Consider the following 17,924-nt stretch of genomic DNA (forward strand, 5'->3'; position numbering starts at 1 on the left):
GGAGAATTTAACACCAAGGGGTGAAAGTCAGCACCTGAGTTTTCAGTCCTTTCAGTGAAAACTGAGGAGTCTGCATGAAACCTTGTATGTACACACATACATATATAAACATGAACACAGTGTACTTTGATTCTAGGCCTATTTTGCAATTTAGTGTTTTCAGCTTCAATTTTGGTTGTCTTCCAGTACTTCGGATAGCTCTTCAGTGTTAGGTAACTTTTCCCACCCAAATTTTACAGTGTACACACTTTCACCTTAGGAAAATACTTGACTCTGTGCAATAAAGAAATCCAAGTTCAGTTTCCTTGCCCGCTTCCACAATCTGCTGTGAAGGAGTGACATCTAAGTATGACAGCCAGAGACTTAACTTTTAAGTCCAGATGGGGCCCTTGGTCTAAGCATTGTCTGATATTTGATTGAATGAGAGTGGTACTCAAAAGTGTGCATACATGTGGTACTCAGCAATTTGGTTCTTGTGTTAGAACCTGAACCATTATTTTAATTGCCTATTCTCTCATTACTATTAAATCTTAGTGCCTATTAAAGCTTACCTTTATTTTCATACTGCATATTGCTGACACTATTTTTCGTCTTTTTTATTCCTTTTAGGAAAGCATGCCTCAGACTCCTCCCTTTTCAGCAATGTTTGACAGCAGTGGTTACAATCGAAACCTCTATCAGTCTGCAGAAGACAGCTGTGGAGGGTTGTATTACCATGACAACAACCTCCTCTCTGGATCCCTGGAAGCACTCATCCAGCACTTAGTACCTAATGTGGATTACTATCCAGATGTAGGTATTCATGTTTCTCTGAAACACATCCTTGGCAGTGAGTAGAAATTACAGTACGGTAGGCAGGGACCCTAGATGATACAGAATTATATCTAGGTTGCCAAGAGTTTTTCTAATAAGAAATTGTTTATTGATTATCAATTGCTTTGAAATCAAATTGAGCCTGGATAAGGATCAGATTTTGGTGTACTGTGCATATCAATTTCTTTTCAGGTTTCTGATACTATCTAAATGAAGTATCTGTAGAGTTGATTCATGCATATAGCTTAGTCCTTAAATAGAAATGTCAGAGAACATAGGATGCTCCCAGAATATGTAATGCCTTTTTTTTGTTGTTTCCAAGACCATCACTATGCTAAGAAAAGTGAATGTAACAAAGGAAAGTATATGGAAGAGAAAACAAGATTTATGCTTAAGATGTAATTCTTTATAGATTTGACATCAGATTACATGTTTGCTTTGTTTTGCCTTGGTAACCTACATTGATACAGATAGCGCTTTCTAATCTAGGGAATTGGTTGTGTATTTTCTCAATCTTTGCAGTAATTCCAAGAGGGAAGAGAGGAGAAAACTAATTCAGAGTGTTGAGTATTTGCTCATGGTCTCACTCCCAGCATTAGCAATCAAACACAGGTTTTCTTTCTGGGATAAGTGATTTTTCCCCCTTCCCTTGTGCTACAGCTGCGTCTATGGAATTGAGCTTAGTAGAAGGAGATTTACTGAACAGCTGGTTATTGATAAAGATCTCATAAAAATATCCAGAGACTGCATTCATTTGTTTTTATAAATTTAATGATAACCTTGGTGTGCAAAGGATAGTTTGTGCTTGCCACAGTAATTCACCATAGTGTTTCTTACTGAGTTATCTCTCTGTGTATTTTGTTACATGGCATTTTCAGATGTGTTGCCATACAGGGAAAACTTGTAATCAAAAGTAAAAGGAACCCCTTGTTCTGCCCTGTAAGTGTTTATGAGCTAGTAAAGGCGCCTAAGGAAAAAAAGAAAAGCCCCATGGAATTTCTCTTTTCATTGGGAGTCTGAAATTATTATAACAAATAAGCACTACTTCATTACTGGCGTCTTGGAAGACAATGTAGTTAAAGAAAAGTATATAGTGTTATATTGTGCTTTATTAAATTGCTTTGCCTTTAGGCAAATAAATAGGTTACTTGAAAGCCTGCCTTTGAATGTTCTGACACAAACACTTCAGTGTGACGTGCTAGACACACTGGAGAATTCTTGAGTGTTATGTGCATTGGGTAGGTTGGGTTTTTTGTTGTTATTTTTTGTTTGGTTTTCATTGAGTTACAGCATACTTGGACACAGAACCATGTTCTGTATGGATAGGATATTCAAGTCAGATTTATCTCTCTGGGCTGAATTTCATTCTTCTTTACTAAAGTGAGTTATGTGTCTTGGTATCCTGGCTTCCTGAGGATGGATGTGAAAATGTGCTCTGAATAATTCCAGGAGCCAAACTTATCCTGTACTTCTGTTAACATAATTAGAAGATAAAGGAGAAATCCTGCTTACACTGTTTTACTACTAGTAGGCGTTACTTTTGAAACTGCAGCATATTAACATGATCAGGAGAACTTAATGAAATAAAATTTATAGTATAAAGGAAAGATATTAATTGCAGAGAGAATGTAACCATGATGACTTTTTTTCTCCTGCTGCAGAGAACATACATATTTACCTTCCTACTCAGTTCTCGGTTATTTATGCATCCGTATGAGCTAATGGCCAAAGTTTGCCACTTATGTGTTGAGCACCAGCAACTAAGTGATCCTGATAGTGATAAGGTAATGGTACATTTTGAATATTATAATATTACAGTTTTATTAGGAATGTTAACTCTATGGCTTAGATTCTGTGTAATTGTTTTTTTTAGTAACCCCGGCTTATCCTCAGGCTTGCATAAATCGCATCGGGGCTATGTAAGGGGAATAGTGAATGGTATAAAGAAAAAAGAACACAGTATAAATCAAATGCAGGCTGGGCACGGCGGCTCACGCCTGTAATCCTAGCACTTTGAGAGGCCAAGGTGGGCAGATCACCTGAGGTCAGGAGTTCGAGATCAGCCTAGCCAACATGGTGAAACTCTGTCTCTACTAAAAATACAAAAATTATCTAGGTGTGATGGCGCATACCTGTAATCCCAGCTACTCTGGAGGCTGACACAGAAGAACTGCTTGAACCTGGGAGGCAGAGGTTGCAGTAAGCAGAGATTGCACCATTGCACTCCAGCCTGGGTGACAGAGCAAGACTCTGTCTCAAAAATAATAATAATAATAATAATAATAATAAAAACACACAGAAAAAAAAATCTAAAAAAAATAAATGCAATGGAGGAACCCTAGGTCCTGCCTTAAGTTGGTGGCACTTGGCATTGACACGGAGAGGGAGGGGGTTTGGAGCTTCTTCATCCCTAAAGACTTTACACTAGAAGTTTATCAGTGAAATCATTTGTAACTATTTATTTGATGTCGTCCATAGTGATAAATATCACTGAATTAGATTTGCTTTTTCTTCTTAGAACCAGATGAGAAAAATTGCACCCAAAATCCTTCAGCTCCTCACAGAATGGACGGAAACATTTCCCTATGATTTTCGGGATGAAAGAATGATGAGAAACTTAAAAGATCTGGCTCACCGAATAGCCAGTGGCGAAGAGGTTGGTAACCTGAATTTAGCACAGCCACTGGAATTCCCAGGCAGAGCCTGGGTGGGAAATGGTGCTGAATTATGCATCATAATCTCCACTGCTTTCTTTCTGTTTTGCCTTTGGGCAAGCCCTTCATATCACATATTGGTCTGTTTAGTATATCAAGTGGGAATAATTATACCATCCCACTTCAAAGGGATATGATCTAGAGTTTTATGTGATTAATTTGGGGCTATGTTCATGTCACCTCATGCACAGGATTTATGTTGCAAGTGTGATTTAATTTTACTTTATTTATACCTTTTTTCCTTCCAAAAAGGTTTGACACAGCTGGTTGATGATAATAAATGCCGTGTTAATAGATGTAAACACTAGTAGATACAAAGTAAATAACATTAATATATTAATAGATGATAAATAGTAGACTAATAAATCATAAATAGAAATAGACATTCTGGGCCATGGAAGGAAGAAAACGAATATGCTCATGTTGAGAACCAGTGGAGGAGGACAGGACTGCTGTGGCATGAGTTTAAGTTCCAGATGAAAGGGAAAGACAGCTGTTCATGTGATATTCACTGTCAGAAAACAGAAAGTGTACTAATTCTTGTGGAAATTAAATGAAAAATTTAGTAACTATCTTCTGAAGAACTTTGTATAGGGGCATAGAATGAGATCCTGGAAACTGCTGTTTATGGTGTTTATAACACACGTCCCTGGATAGAAGCTGAGCTCATAGACTTATGTGAAAATTAGCAAAGGTAATTCTTGAGGGAGAAGACTGAGAAAATGAGGCAAGTCTTCTAGTGCCCAGATGTTGATTTAAGGATAGAATCTAGTATCAGTGGAGATTAGTAAGTCTCTGAGATAGTCTTTCATAAATATCACTTCCCTCAGTTGAGCCTTTGATAAGCACCAACTACTAGCTGTGACAGATTCAAGGTTATCCTTTCCGAAGCAGGCCCAGAGGGCTAGTATTCTGTGTTAAGACTTGTTGGGCAGGGATGTCCTTGTAGTTTCTGTGTTGCAGGTTGGCTTCTGGGAACAAGTTGTTTAGACACAGATACACTTTCACCTGGAAAAAGTAGATGAAGCATTTGGCATTTGTACTGATGTTGCATTTCATTCGTCTTAAAATCCGTTTTCCATTATGAATAATCTTTCCTGAGCACTCCAGTGGTGTGCTGCAACGTATAACAAGATACCTTTTTTTTTTTTTTTTTTTTTTTTTGAGACAAAGCCTTGTTCTGTTGCTCAGGCTGGAGTGTAATGGTGCGATCATGGCTCACTGCAACCCTGACTTCTCTGGCTTAATCAATCCTCCCACCTCAGCTTTTCTAGTAGCTGGGACTCCAGGTGCATAAAACTGTGCCTGGCTAGTTTTTAGTTTTTTCTATTTTTTGTAGAGACAAAGCCTTACTATATTGCCCAGGCTGGTCTTGAACTTTTGGGCTCAAGCAATCCATTGGCCTTGGCCTCCCAAAGTGCAGAAATATAGGTGTGAGCCACTGCACCCAGCCGTAAATTTGTGAGTACATTTTAATGCCATTTCTTCCAATTTAAAAAAATCAGACTAAGGCCGGGCGCGGTGGCTCAAGCCTGTAATCCCAGCACTTTGGGAGGCCGAGGTGGGTGGATCACGAGGTCAAGAGATCGAGACCATCCTGGTCAACATGGTGAAACCCCGTCTCTACTAAAACTACAAAAAAATTAGCTGGGCATGGTGGCGCGTGCCTGTAGTCCCAGCTACTCAGGAGGCTGAGGCAGGAGAATTGCCTGAACCCAGGAGGCGGAGGTTGCAGTGAGCCGAGATCGCGCCATTGCACTCCAGCCTGGGTAACAAGAGCAAAACTCTGTCTCAAAAAAATAATAATAATAAATAAATAAATAAATAAATAAATCAGACTAAAATTATATAAGGATAGCTCTTGAAAAATTTGTATGGGCTTTCCTGTATTACATTCTTCTGAAAATGGGATTAACCATTTTGCTGTTACTTTATGACATTCTATTATTATGAACCCAAGTGCTTGAGACAGCCATTATTTCTGCCAGGCTGAATGAGTCATTTCCTGAGTCACTGTGCAAGTTATGATGATTATAATCATTTTGCCAGTTTGCCTGTTACAGGTTCTAGCCAGGTATAAATTGATAGGTCCCTTGCTTATAAAGGCAAAAGTGCATCACAGTGCAGTTTTGTAGTAAATCTTATATTAGAGGGGTTAGCTGTTGAGTTCTTTGGAAGGGTCAATACTGGCTCAGTGACCTTGGTTTATGTATGTGAAGCTGCTCAAAAGATTAGTGACATCATAGGGGCTTTTTCTTGTATGAAGGCTGAGACCTAAGTCAGACAGTTTTCATTTCAGCCAAGTTTTCTTTAGCCATTTAGCATTATGTGTCAGTCATCTTTTTTTCCCTCTATTGCCTTTATAACTTAGCTCTTCTAAGAAAAAGAAAAGTTAACAATCTTTTTCTTTTTAGATAAAATGTTGGTGTTTTGAAAATACCAAATGGATGGTCTTTCTTGTGGGAGTCAAAGGGGAGATCATTTCTATCTGTGTTTACCAGATGGGAATCGGTCTTTGTGTTTAACAGAATCAAGCGATTCCAGAGCTGGGTAGAACAGAGAGGAGTGCCAAACAGCCTACTGACCCTGGCTTCTTTTCAACACTCCCGTGTTAATAACATATTCTTGATGGAAACCTTGAGAAGTTCAGATAATTTTGAGCATGAAAAGAGGAGATAAGAAGACAAGCCAGTTCCAACTGAGGAATTGATTAAACTAAGGGTTGAGTGGAGAGGTGTCACCTGCCTTGATCAGATTGGGTTTCACAGGGAGATGTTGTTTCTTTAGCTGCTTCTATTCAGTATTCAGAATTCAAATTCACACTTGCCAGCTGGTTTATCTGAGTGTGTTTTGGCAAGTCTTCTAAATCCTTACTCCTTCCTCATCTCTATATATCGTAGAAGTAACTGCCTTGTGTTAATGCCCTTTCAGCTCTGAAACTGTGTGATCGATGTCCTTCCTCCAGCTCTTTGCCTGTAAGGCTCCCTATCAGTCATGTGCTTAGGAGTTTCTCCTCAGAGAGACCTTCCTTCAGCACCCCAGCTATGATTATACCCCCTCCCATTATTGTCTGTCACTGCCCTTCCCTTCACAGTGCTTCCTAGCACTCTGTGATGAGTAATTATAGCTTGGTCCTCCGTATTTATGGGGTCTCCATCCATGGGTTCAACTAACCTCGGATTGAAAATATTCAGAAAATATTAAGTCTGTACCGAACATATACAGACTTTTTTTCCCTTGTCATCATTCCCTAAACAATACAGTATCACAGTGAATTATGTAGCATTTAGATTACATTAGGTATTATAAATAACGTAGAGGTGGTTTAAAGTATACAGGAGTATGTGCAGATGTTGTATGAAAATACCATACCATTTTATGAAAATACCATACCATCTTATAAGAGACTTGAGCAGATTTTTGTATCTGAGGGAAGTCCTGGAACCATCCCGAGGATACTGAGGGATGACTGTACTTGCACTTTATTGCTTGTTTTCCCCTCTAGACCCCATGCTGCACCGTCTTTGTTCACCACTGAATCCTCAACTCCTAGCTCAGTACCTGGCACCTAGTAGTCTCTCAGTAGTGTTTGAATGAATGAGTGAATCAATGAGTAAATGAACAAATTAATTACTGGAATAGGGAAAAATTATTTCCCTCTACTGGAAGCAGTGTGGGCCTGGGTTGGGATTTGTTGCTTCTTGCCTGGGACTTTTCTTTTTTTTTCCTTTTGGCAGTCCGTGAATCCAGGTGTGCCCTATATATAATTTAGTCAGGTTCTTCTGAATATGCCAGGACAGTTCTACATAATTTGGCTTAATATGTATCCCCCCTGGGGATTTGCCCAAAATGAAGTGGTTTATTAGGACTTGCCTGCAAGAAACATGAAATGAAACTAATGATTGAATTACATGACAAATGACTGTAGTGGGTAGAATGCAATTTTCTCTTCCTTAAGGGGCTGGTCTTTATAATAAGAACTTCTATCTTTATTTGCCAGGTAATTACTGTCACTGGCATTTGAAGTTATAAAAAAGAATAAGTGCATATTTAGTAATTCATGACTCAGGAACCATGCTTAACAAAACAAAGCTTGATTTCTCAAATGTAATCAAATTGCAGCAGGAAACTTTTAAAAGAGGTCACATACATACCCTCCGTCACATGCTCACACACCAGTTGTTGAGTGGCTTTCCCCATACTCTATTGCGTACATTTTTCCCTTATATTTTGATGCAGTTTTTTGCTAACAACCTGACTCCACATTTCTCTGCCTCTTCCCCCAGTAATTTTTTTAAATTGCAGAATAAAAGTTTTTAGCAGAATAAAAATTTTCAGCAGACATGCAGGCAGAGCATTGCTTCTTACACTTGGCTTATACAAGGATCAGCTGAGGAGCATCTAGATCATGTGACCCAAGTGCACTACAGACCAAGTCAATCAAGATCTCTGGGGTGGAACCCAGGCTGCCCCCATTCAGCTATTTGTTCTGCTCATTACTTCTCAGTGGGTACCCTTGGTGGTACCCTGAAAAGAAGTGGTCATTGAATGAAGTATTTTTTGTGGGGATCCTGGGAAGGGGCAAGGAGAAGGTACATAATGTAGGAATGATAACATGCATGGAATAGCAGCTGAGGCATAGAATAATGAATATTTTTAAATGAGTTGTCGGCTTTTTTAAGTGAAAAGAACTTTCTTGTACATGTCTCATACTTGTGTTATCCAAGAAATCCCATTCTGTGGGAAAGTTTTAAAACATTTTCTTTTTAACATATTAAGTAATATAGGAATATATTCACTTGGATTTTTTAAAAAAGAAATAATACAAAGCAAAAGAAGCCAAAAAACTTCCATCAGTCCTACTTCTCTCTTAAAATAACAGCTGTTGTCAGTTTTGTGTGTATCCTTCTAGAGCTGCTCCTATGTATACAGGTGTTCATAGAAAGTAGTGTGTATGGCTTTTGCTTCCGTATGTGTTTACCTAGTATTCTTGATCCTGCTTGCTGTCTCAGTGGTATGTCTTGGAAATTTTTCCACACCAGTGCAGGTAGCTATATTTTCTTTCAGCTGCTGCACAGTACTCCAGTATGTGATTGGGCCATGTTTCTTTTTCTTTTTAAAAACTATTCTATTGGACACAAGTTAAATTTGTTTATACAGAAATCTCAGGCATTTTCTGAGAAAGACTTAGCATAGAAGATAAGTCCCTTCTTCATATCAAACTATGTTTAGTAAAGTAGTAACATATAGTTGTGGGTTGCTCTTTTAAACAGGCTTTACTGACTGTGAAACTTCAACTTTGTAACAAGTATTTTCTACTCTGCACTAGATCTTAGCCAAATGGCTGAGAAGCAACTCTATCCTGGATAGCACATGCAGTAACTAAAGTATCTCCAAGAAGTTGTTTATTAACCATTCTATATAATACACTGTGAAATATTTGCATAATTATTACAAGTAGTATCTAACTCTCATGTAGGCATTTTTATGACATTTGGGACAATGGACTGAAGAAAACATTTTAAGTTGGTAGATTTGTTTGTTTTGTTTTTTGAGACAGGTTCTCACTTTGTTACCCAGGCTGGAGTGCTGTGGCACAATCAGGGCTCACTATAGCCTCAGCCTCCTTGGCTCAAGCGATCCCCCCACCTCAGTCTCCCCCAAGTAACTGGGACTGCAGGTACCCAACTAATTTTTAAATTTTTGTAGTGGCTGAACATGGTGCCTCACACTTGTAATCCCAGCATCTTGGGAGACCAAGGTGGGCAATCACTTGAAGTCAGGAGTCTGAGACCATCCTGGCCAACAAGGCAAAACCCCGTCTCAACAACAACAGCAATAAAAATTAGCTGGGTGTGGTGGCACACACTTGTAATCTAGGTACTCAGGAGGCTGAGGCACAAAAATCGCTTGAACCCAGAAGGCAGAGGTTGCAGTGAGCCAAGATTGCACCACTGCATTCCAGCCAGGGCGACACAGCAAGACTCTGTCTCAATCAATCAACCAATCAATATGTAAATAAATTTTTGTAGAGACAAGGTCTCACTATGTTGTCTCAACCACCTGGGCTCAAGAGATCCCCCTGCCTCAGCCTCCCAAAGTGCTGGGATTACAGATCTGAGCCACTATGCCTGGCCTTAGATTTTTAATGTAACTCAAGTTTATAAAAGTAAAAGAGGAGAGGGAAATAGGAATGAGAGATTTAAGATAACCCTCAACTTAGCCTTGAACAGCTTTGAATTCCAAAAAAGAGACATTTCCCTTGAGTAACAAACATATTGCCAAATAGAATTTTCTTAGCTGATAACCTTAATACTATATGGAAGGTAGGATGTTTGATGGTTCCATTTTTAAATACGCAGGTGTTTCAGTAGTGATTTTAGGGTTGTCCATCACTGCAGAGAAAAATAGAGGTCATCTAATGGACCAGTTGAAAGAACTCAGCAGAATGTACACTAACAAAAGGAGAAGAGAAAGAAAAGAAGGCTGTGTATGTTTTTTATGCCTCGACTATGAGAGAATTAACCATTTCCAGATATGTTGTCATTCTCATAAGCAAATATCTTTTCATTAGGGTTTTTGTAATATGCTCTGATAAAATTGCCTCTATAAAACAACAACAACAAAAAAAAACTATAGCTCTTATACTTGCAGGTAAATCCCACTTAATTTTCAGATAATTAATCTCAGCAAATGATATTGTGGTATTTTTGTTAAAGGCAATGGAGTTATAAACATAGTCCTTTCTACATTTCTAGGTTTACTGGGGCCATCCTCCTTTGGAGATTTAACCTAAGGACCCTGTTAGCATTGAATCAGCCTATGTGCCTTTTTCTGACACAGGCATCATCATTTACCTAGAAGAATATTGTTTTGGCAATTTTGGGCTAGAAAAGAAAGAATAAATGGACTCTGCAACTTACATCATGATAACTGTGCCCTGGGATTGATGGACTGTGAAGTCATTTCTTGATTTAACAAATTTAAGAACCAGGAGGTCGACAGTTATCTAAACTATATGCAATGCTTTCTTAAACCAGTTTCTCTTAAGAATGTGGCTATAGCATTATGAAGTGGCAAACAAGGTGGCCCCTGAGAATAGTGTTACAGGGAGAATTGCCACGTGGAAGAATTTGGTTGTAAACATTAATAGTCATGAATACAAAAGAAATGAATATGAGCCAAGTAGAGGTCAAATACCAAAAATGAATATCTACCTCTCCCTCCTGGTAATCTATGTTTTATGTGTAAGTCAAGAAGGTGGTTTGAAGGATGAGTGGGAAGTAATGGTGTGTTTCTGTTAGGTAGCCAGACTGATGAGATTGGGGATGATAGGACTAGAGAAATCAAGAGGGTGGCCCTAAAGAAAAAGTGTTAGGAGAAGGATGCATTGACTTGTGAACAGTGTATTCCAGCCCACCAGAAGTAAACTGATAGGTGTATTTCTTTGCTGGAACAGAGGATGTTTAGTTACAGTTAGTACTCATCATACTGGATTCCCTCAAGGGGTAATCTAAATTGTCACTGTAGTGTTTTCGTGGCCCAACCTGAATTGTACTCTCAGTGGCAACCCCAAAGAAGAAATAAACCTTACAGGTTTGAACAGATGCCTTATGTATGTATCTTAAACTGTTAGAGCCAGCTGAATCTTCCTGTAACTGCCCTTAACCAAATTTATTCTCCAACGTCCAGGTACAATCATCTGAGGACATAGTCTCTGAGTTTGCATGGTGGCAAAACCAGACATGCGGAGCACAGATGTAATTCTTTGCTTATTCCCTAGCAGACATACAGAAAGAATGCCCAGCAGATGATGCAGTGTCTGATCCGCAAACTTGCTACTCTTAGCCAGTACGAAGAAGTCCTGGCAAAAATCAGCTCCACATCCACAGATCGGCTCACAGTTCTCAAGACCAAGCCACAGTCCATACAAAGGGATATCATTACCATCTGCAACGACCCTTACACGTTGGCCCAGCAGCTGACTCATATAGAGCTGGTAAGGCTGTTATTATCCTTGCCCTTTACAACCACAAATGTGTTTTGCTTTGGCAACCAGACGATGTATTTGTCAGCAGTAATGTCACAGGAGAGGTTGGAAAAATCCAAATGGGAAACCATATGAGATAGCCGAAACATACTTTGTTTATGGATTTGAATATGAAGGCTTCTGATATTCTGGGAATTCACTTGTAAATAAACACTAAAGAAGGCTGAAGAGTAAAGAGTTTATTGATCTCCTTAACCTTCTGTCTCTAATCAGTTTTTCCAAAACCCACTCAGTCTTTCACTATTTTGTGGAACATTGACCCAAGCAGAAAATTGCCTCTGCTCAGATCTTGAAGGTGATGAAAGTATTCAGGGTTAAAGGCTTATTTTATAATCTTCATTAAAAAATGGGAAAGGTACCAAAAGTCATAGAGGGAGTTGACAGTCCTTTTCATTTTCTTTAATACTGTTGACCTACTGCATTTGTGTTTCAGGAGAGGCTCAATTATATTGGGCCAGAAGAATTTGTTCAGGCGTTCGTGCAGAAGGACCCTTTAGATAATGACAAGGTAATCAGTCTACCCAAAGGTCAGCCCTGAAACCAGAAATGGAATTTCTCAGTCTGTGATAGTGGGTATAAGGGACAGAAGTTAGAAGTATATTTTGTTGTAGATTTCAAAATCAGGAAGTTTATTTATTTATTTTTTCCATCAGCCATGTCTGATTCATTACAGTTTTCTTGAGTGAGATCTCCAAGCTCCTTTATAATATTGCCCCGTCACTGACTTGTAGCCTCTTCTTCCTCCTTATTGGGAAATTTAATAAGACCTTTACAGCAAGTAGATGCAGGCATTTGTAATGATTAAAGTAGGAGATGAAAGCATAATGGTTTTAGCAGATGAAGCCAGAAAGAAAATAAGAGAGAAGGTTCTGCCCATGATTCAACAATAGCAGGTGCAGGAAAGACAGGATGCACATCCAGCTTGCTGAGCAAGGGGCTTGACTGCTTTGCCTCTTGTTTTAAGGTGAATTTCTCATGAGATTATTGCCTAGGGGCAGCCCACTATTAAAGAAAATAATGCTGCGCGTGGACTGTCAAATTAATGTATACATATAAGAATGTTTTTCTACCAGTGACCTGGAAGCATTTTGAATTGTTAGGCAAAGACTCCAACACCCGCGGATGAAAGCCCCCTTCTGGGAATAGGAGCAGCAGCTGTTTTCCAATCTTAGAATAGTTTCTCCCAATACAGGAAGTGAAGAATTTGTTTTGCAGTAGAAAGCTGGTGGACTTTTTGTTTGTTTCTTTTGGAAGAAAGGAAAGAGGGCTGTAATTAGCCTCTTCAAGCTGCCCTTGAACTTCAAGTTGAGATTAACTTTTTTGCCTTTGAACAATGTGTTACTCACCCTGCTAAAGACCATAATGGCATAGACTTCTGTTTATGTACTTGGAAGATATTTAGTTTGTTGCGACATCATGTCCTAAAATTTTGTCCTATGCTTAATTTTAAGAGAAAGCTTTCTGCTCTGTACTCTTAGCCACTTTTTGCTGTGTTAATAGCAGTTGGTATTTGCACTCTATTAACTGGGTCAAGATTGTTTTGTAATGCAGCCAGAACTCTTCCTCTGAATTGTGTTTCTGAAGACACAATCCAGACTAACTTAGTTTCTTGGGAAGGGAGGTAAGGACACTTTTGTAAATGCATCAGAGTATATTTCTAGACCTCAGGTGTTTCACTGGACAATCCTAAATGACTTCGATATTTCTGTAAGGATATTGAAGAATGCTAGTGGTTGTCTTTCTCTTTCTCTTGTTCTAAAAAGCTTTCCTAATCTATAAACTGAGAATAAAGGTTTGTATTTTACAAAATGAGAGCCTAATGCATTCTTTTTTTCTCTAACTCATCTGTTTACTTTGTTTTCTGTAAAGAGTTGCTACAGTGAACGGAAGAAAACACGAAACTTAGAAGCTTATGTGGAATGGTTTAACCGCCTCAGCTACTTGGTTGCTACAGAAATCTGCATGGTGAGGAAATGAGTTTTCTGTCTCCTAGCTCTTAGTATTATATTTTCATACTTTAGAACTGTTGGGCCTTCGTACTGGGTAACTGCCCTCTATTGTCTTTTTCTGCACAGCCCGTTAAGAAAAAGCACCGAGCAAGAATGATTGAGTATTTCATTGATGTAGCTCGGGAGTGTTTTAACATTGGCAACTTCAATTCCTTGATGGCGATAATCTGTGAGTATTTTGTGGAGGATACATGTCCTTTATCTTTATAGATCCTGTAAAATGACCCTGGAAAATTTGCAAATAATATGGTTTTGTTAATACAGACTGTAGTTTTTAATACTGAGTTATTTCAGAATGTCCAAAATGCTTTAAATAGTCAAGGGGGTACAAGTATTTGTATAATCTTTATTAAGTATGCAAGAATTATTGGAATGTTTTAAGTTAACTTAACCTCAGCTAAATATTCATCATCTACAAAGGCTTATAGGTAAGATATTTGTCTAAACAAATAGTTTTAAAAAAGTGTTTGGGCATCTTGCATATCAAGTAGTATAGAAATAATGATCCAAGACAAAATTATCTGATTCCTTGGACAAGGGGGTGGGCTAAGAAACTGGCACATTTTCTAGCTGTTCAGCCTTCTAGTCCTTATCACCCACAGACCTTATACTCTGGTATACAAACTCACCCCTCTTTGTCGTGGAGGTTTTAAATCAGAGGCCATGTTTCTTTCCTTTCATTCTATAAATACAAGATGTGTTATAACAACATGTCTTGGTTGTCCCAATTTATACCTGTTGTCTTGCCATAATTATTGATAATAGCTCTTTCATTAAAAAGTGTCCTAGTTTGTATGATCAATTATATGGCCATCTTACAAATTGTAGGTGCCCAGTATACATTGGAATACAAGAATAGGCCGGGCATGGTGTCTCATGCCTGTAATCCCAGCACTTTGTGAGGCCAAGGCGGGCAGATCACTTTATCCTGGCCAACATGGTGAAACCCTGTCTCTACTAAAAATACAAAAATTAGATGGGCATGGTGGTATGTGCCTGTAATCCCAGCTACTCTGGAGACTGAGGCAGGAGAATCACTTGGAACTAGGGAGTCTGAGGTTGCAGTGAGCCAAGATTGGGCCACTGTACTCCAGCCTGGCGACAGAGTGAGAGTCAGTCTAAAAAAAAGAAGGGAGTTGAGGTCTTTTTGGAGGATCAATTTGAAGCTAGAGAGTCTACCAAATTTAATTCAAGAATCTTGACCTAAATTTATTTTTCTATTTTTTTATATATATCATTTTCCTTTTCTCTCCCCCCCATAAAATTACTGGCCAAGTCTCAGCTCATTTTCTCATTATTTATCTGACTAGCTTCATGAAAATAGCAAGCGGAAAGATTATCTGAATCAGAGACTGAAAGGCCCACAGTCTAGATAATACATTGCTTAATTTCCCTCTTATACTAGTAAGAAAATGTCAAGGCAAGCAATAGCATCGGAGAAAATACTTGTAATACATAGAGCTGACACATAACTTGTATCCAGAATCTACAAAGAATCCTGCAAATCAATAAAAAGACGAATAACCCAGTGAAAAATAAAAGGGCAAAAGACTGAAACAGATATGCCGTGCAAGAAGATACTGTAAATAATGGCTAATGAGTATCTGAAATGGGGTTCCACATCATTAGTCATCAGAAATACAAATTAAAGCAAAATATTAACATCATTTCACATGCTAGAATGAAGGAAATTTTATAAATTGGTTACACCAAGTAGTGTTGAAGATGTGGAACAAGTGGGGCTTTTATTATACATTACTGGCAGGAGTATAAAATGGTACTATTACTTTGGAAAACTGTTCAGTGGTTTCTTACAAGCTTAAATATTTCTACCCGTAATGTAATATTGCACACACCTATTTACTCCATAAAAATGCAAACACATGTCCACAGGAAGATTTGTAACAGAACCGAGCTTTATTCATAATTGCCCAAAATTGAAAACAATCCAAATGCCCGTTTACAAATGAATGGCTAAATAAATTGTGGCATATTAATATAATGAAATACTGTTCAGCAAGAAAAATGAACAATTGATACATATAAGTAACATGGATGAATTTCAGAATCATGTTGTGCAAAATAAGCCAGACACAAGAGTAGGTATGGTATGATTTCATTGATCCGAAGTTCTAGGATAGGCAAAAAGAATCGGTGGTTTTAGGCAGCCACTGATTTCTGTGGTGGTGGGGAGGTGTGGAGCTTGACCAGAAGAGGGTCCAAATGAGCTTTCTGCAATGATGAAATGTGCTGCTGTACCTTGATTGGAGTAATGATACACGGTCTTATACATTAGTCAAAATTCATCCAATTATGTGTTTAAGATCTGTATATTTTTTTGTATGTAAATTGTACCTCAGTTAGGAAGAAATCTCCCAGTTCTGGTCCTTAAAATATGAATGTTGGGTGGCATGGAATTAGTATATGTACTCATTTAGGCTAGTGTGGGTTCCTTTTCTGTACAACAGCCCCTATAATATTTTTCTGAATAGTTATAGTACATAAAGTATCATTCAGGAGAGGCAGCATGGCGTGGAATGAGTGTGGATTATGGTAGCTCCGTGTGAGCTTCCATCTCTGTTACCTGTTAACTGGATATCCTTGGGAAAATTTCTTACTCCATGGAACTTTGGCATATTCTCGTAGGAATGTTAAGGGGTTATATGAGATAACATACGCAAAGCATGGTTGACACATTAGTTTCTAGGTCAAGGGTCAGCAAACTACAACCTGTGGGTCAAATATGGCCCACCACTGATTTCTTTATGGCCAGTGAGCTAAGAATGGTTTTTATCTTTTTAAATGATCAAAAAAAAATTAAAAGAATAGTATTAATATTTCTAATGTGACTGTAAGATTAATTCAGATTTCAGTGCACATAAAGTTTCATCGGAACACAACCATAACCATTTGTTTATATAGTTATCTACATAACTGGATTGTGGCTGTTTTTGCACCACAGTGATAGTGTCTTGTAGCGATGACATAGACCATATGGACTGCAAAGCCTAAAATGCTTACTATCTTTCCCTTTATAGAGAAAGTCTGTTCACCTCTGTACAGAGTAAATGATAGCATTTATGCTGTTCCTCGACTCAGGGAGAATTGCAAAAAAAAAAAAAGTTATAAAATTGGAGTTTGTTATTTACTAATTTTAGAATTCTCACTTAGTAATGAATACTTTTTAGAAGTATATGTTTAAGGTTTTTCTTATTTCTCTCTTTGAATTTTCCTTTTTTCTCCCCCTCCATTTCAAATGGGAAGCTGGTATGAATATGAGCCCAGTTTCTCGACTAAAAAAAACTTGGGCCAAAGTGAAGACTGCAAAATTTGACATTCTTGAGGTATGTAAAGCTGATGTTTTTCTGTAAGTAACACTTTACACTTGGAAAGTGGGATTCTTTTATGTGTCTTGCCTCTTCATCAGACACTACAACAGAGGAAAAAGCCTATCTATCCTTACAGACCCAGGGAAAGGAAAGTGGGTAGAATTGGAGAAGAAAATAAATCAGGTTTTGTACTAGTTGTTTTATAGGTAGAGATGTCCATTCTGAAGGTTAATTGACATCTGCAGGTTAATTGGGGAAATAGTGACCTGTCACTCACATCACCTTAAATGCCAGAATGGAATTTTGGTCCTGAGCAGTTGAGAGTTTTACTTCACTGTGAGCCTCTTAGCTTCATTATCTTCAAGAGTTCCTTATCCCCGTAGTAACATTTATTCATCATCCTTTCAGCAAATTTAGCTGACCTGTGAAAAAAAAGCCCTTCCCTTATAATTCTGAGGATAGTAAGAATTTTGGGCCAGGTGCAGTGGCGTACGCCTGTAGTCCTAGCACTTTGGGACACTGAGGCAGGAGGATCACCTGAGCTCAGGAGTTCAAGACCAGCCTGGGCAACATGGCAAAACCCCATCTCTATGAAAAATACAAACAAATTAGTCAGGCATGGTGGCATATGCCTGTAGTTCCAGCTACTTGCCGGGCTGAGGCAGGAGAATTACTTGAGCCTGGAAGGTGGAAGCTGCAGTGAGCCAAGATCACACCACTGCACTACAGCCTGGGTGACAAAGTGAGACCCTGTCTCAAAAAAAAGAAACAAAATTGTGTACAAGAGTTTGTGTATTTGAATCACGTTCATCTCAGCACTACTTTGGTGTGTCAGTGCTTTGAATCACCAGCTTTAGAGATAATAAGGAAGTGTTCTTTCTCAAATTTCCTCCCAAATTGGAAATTATAATTACATATATTATATATGATCTATTCATACTACCTAATACATTTATTTTTCTTCTTGCAAAACTGTGTGCTTTGATTTTTTGTGTATGATTTGTCACTA

At 38.4% G+C, this 17,924-nt stretch overlaps 1 protein-coding gene across 6 annotated transcripts in view; it reads left to right on the forward strand.

The window, feature by feature from the left end:
- RASGEF1B (RasGEF domain family member 1B) overlaps positions 1 to 17,924 on the forward strand; it is a 630,294-nt gene that overhangs the window by 598,531 nt on the left and 13,839 nt on the right. For 4 of the 6 annotated variants that reach the window (XM_032239801.1, XM_032239803.1, XM_032239804.1 and 1 more), the window contains 8 exons: positions 610 to 792; positions 2,475 to 2,597; positions 3,332 to 3,469; positions 11,311 to 11,526; positions 12,011 to 12,085; positions 13,447 to 13,542; positions 13,653 to 13,755; positions 16,851 to 16,930. In XM_032239801.1, the coding sequence (XP_032095692.1) occupies positions 610 to 792; positions 2,475 to 2,597; positions 3,332 to 3,469; positions 11,311 to 11,526; positions 12,011 to 12,085; positions 13,447 to 13,542; positions 13,653 to 13,755; positions 16,851 to 16,930 (1,014 nt within the window). The remainder of the gene's footprint in view (positions 1 to 609; positions 793 to 2,474; positions 2,598 to 3,331; positions 3,470 to 11,310; positions 11,527 to 12,010; positions 12,086 to 13,446; positions 13,543 to 13,652; positions 13,756 to 16,850; positions 16,931 to 17,924) is intronic. The other 2 variants (XM_032239802.1, XM_032239806.1) reach the window with 1 other exon arrangement.

Source organism: Sapajus apella, unplaced genomic scaffold (assembly GCF_009761245.1).
Source record: "Sapajus apella isolate SASKATOON/1434 unplaced genomic scaffold, GSC_monkey_1.0 scaffold45, whole genome shotgun sequence".
Taxonomy (NCBI): domain Eukaryota; kingdom Metazoa; phylum Chordata; class Mammalia; order Primates; family Cebidae; genus Sapajus; species Sapajus apella.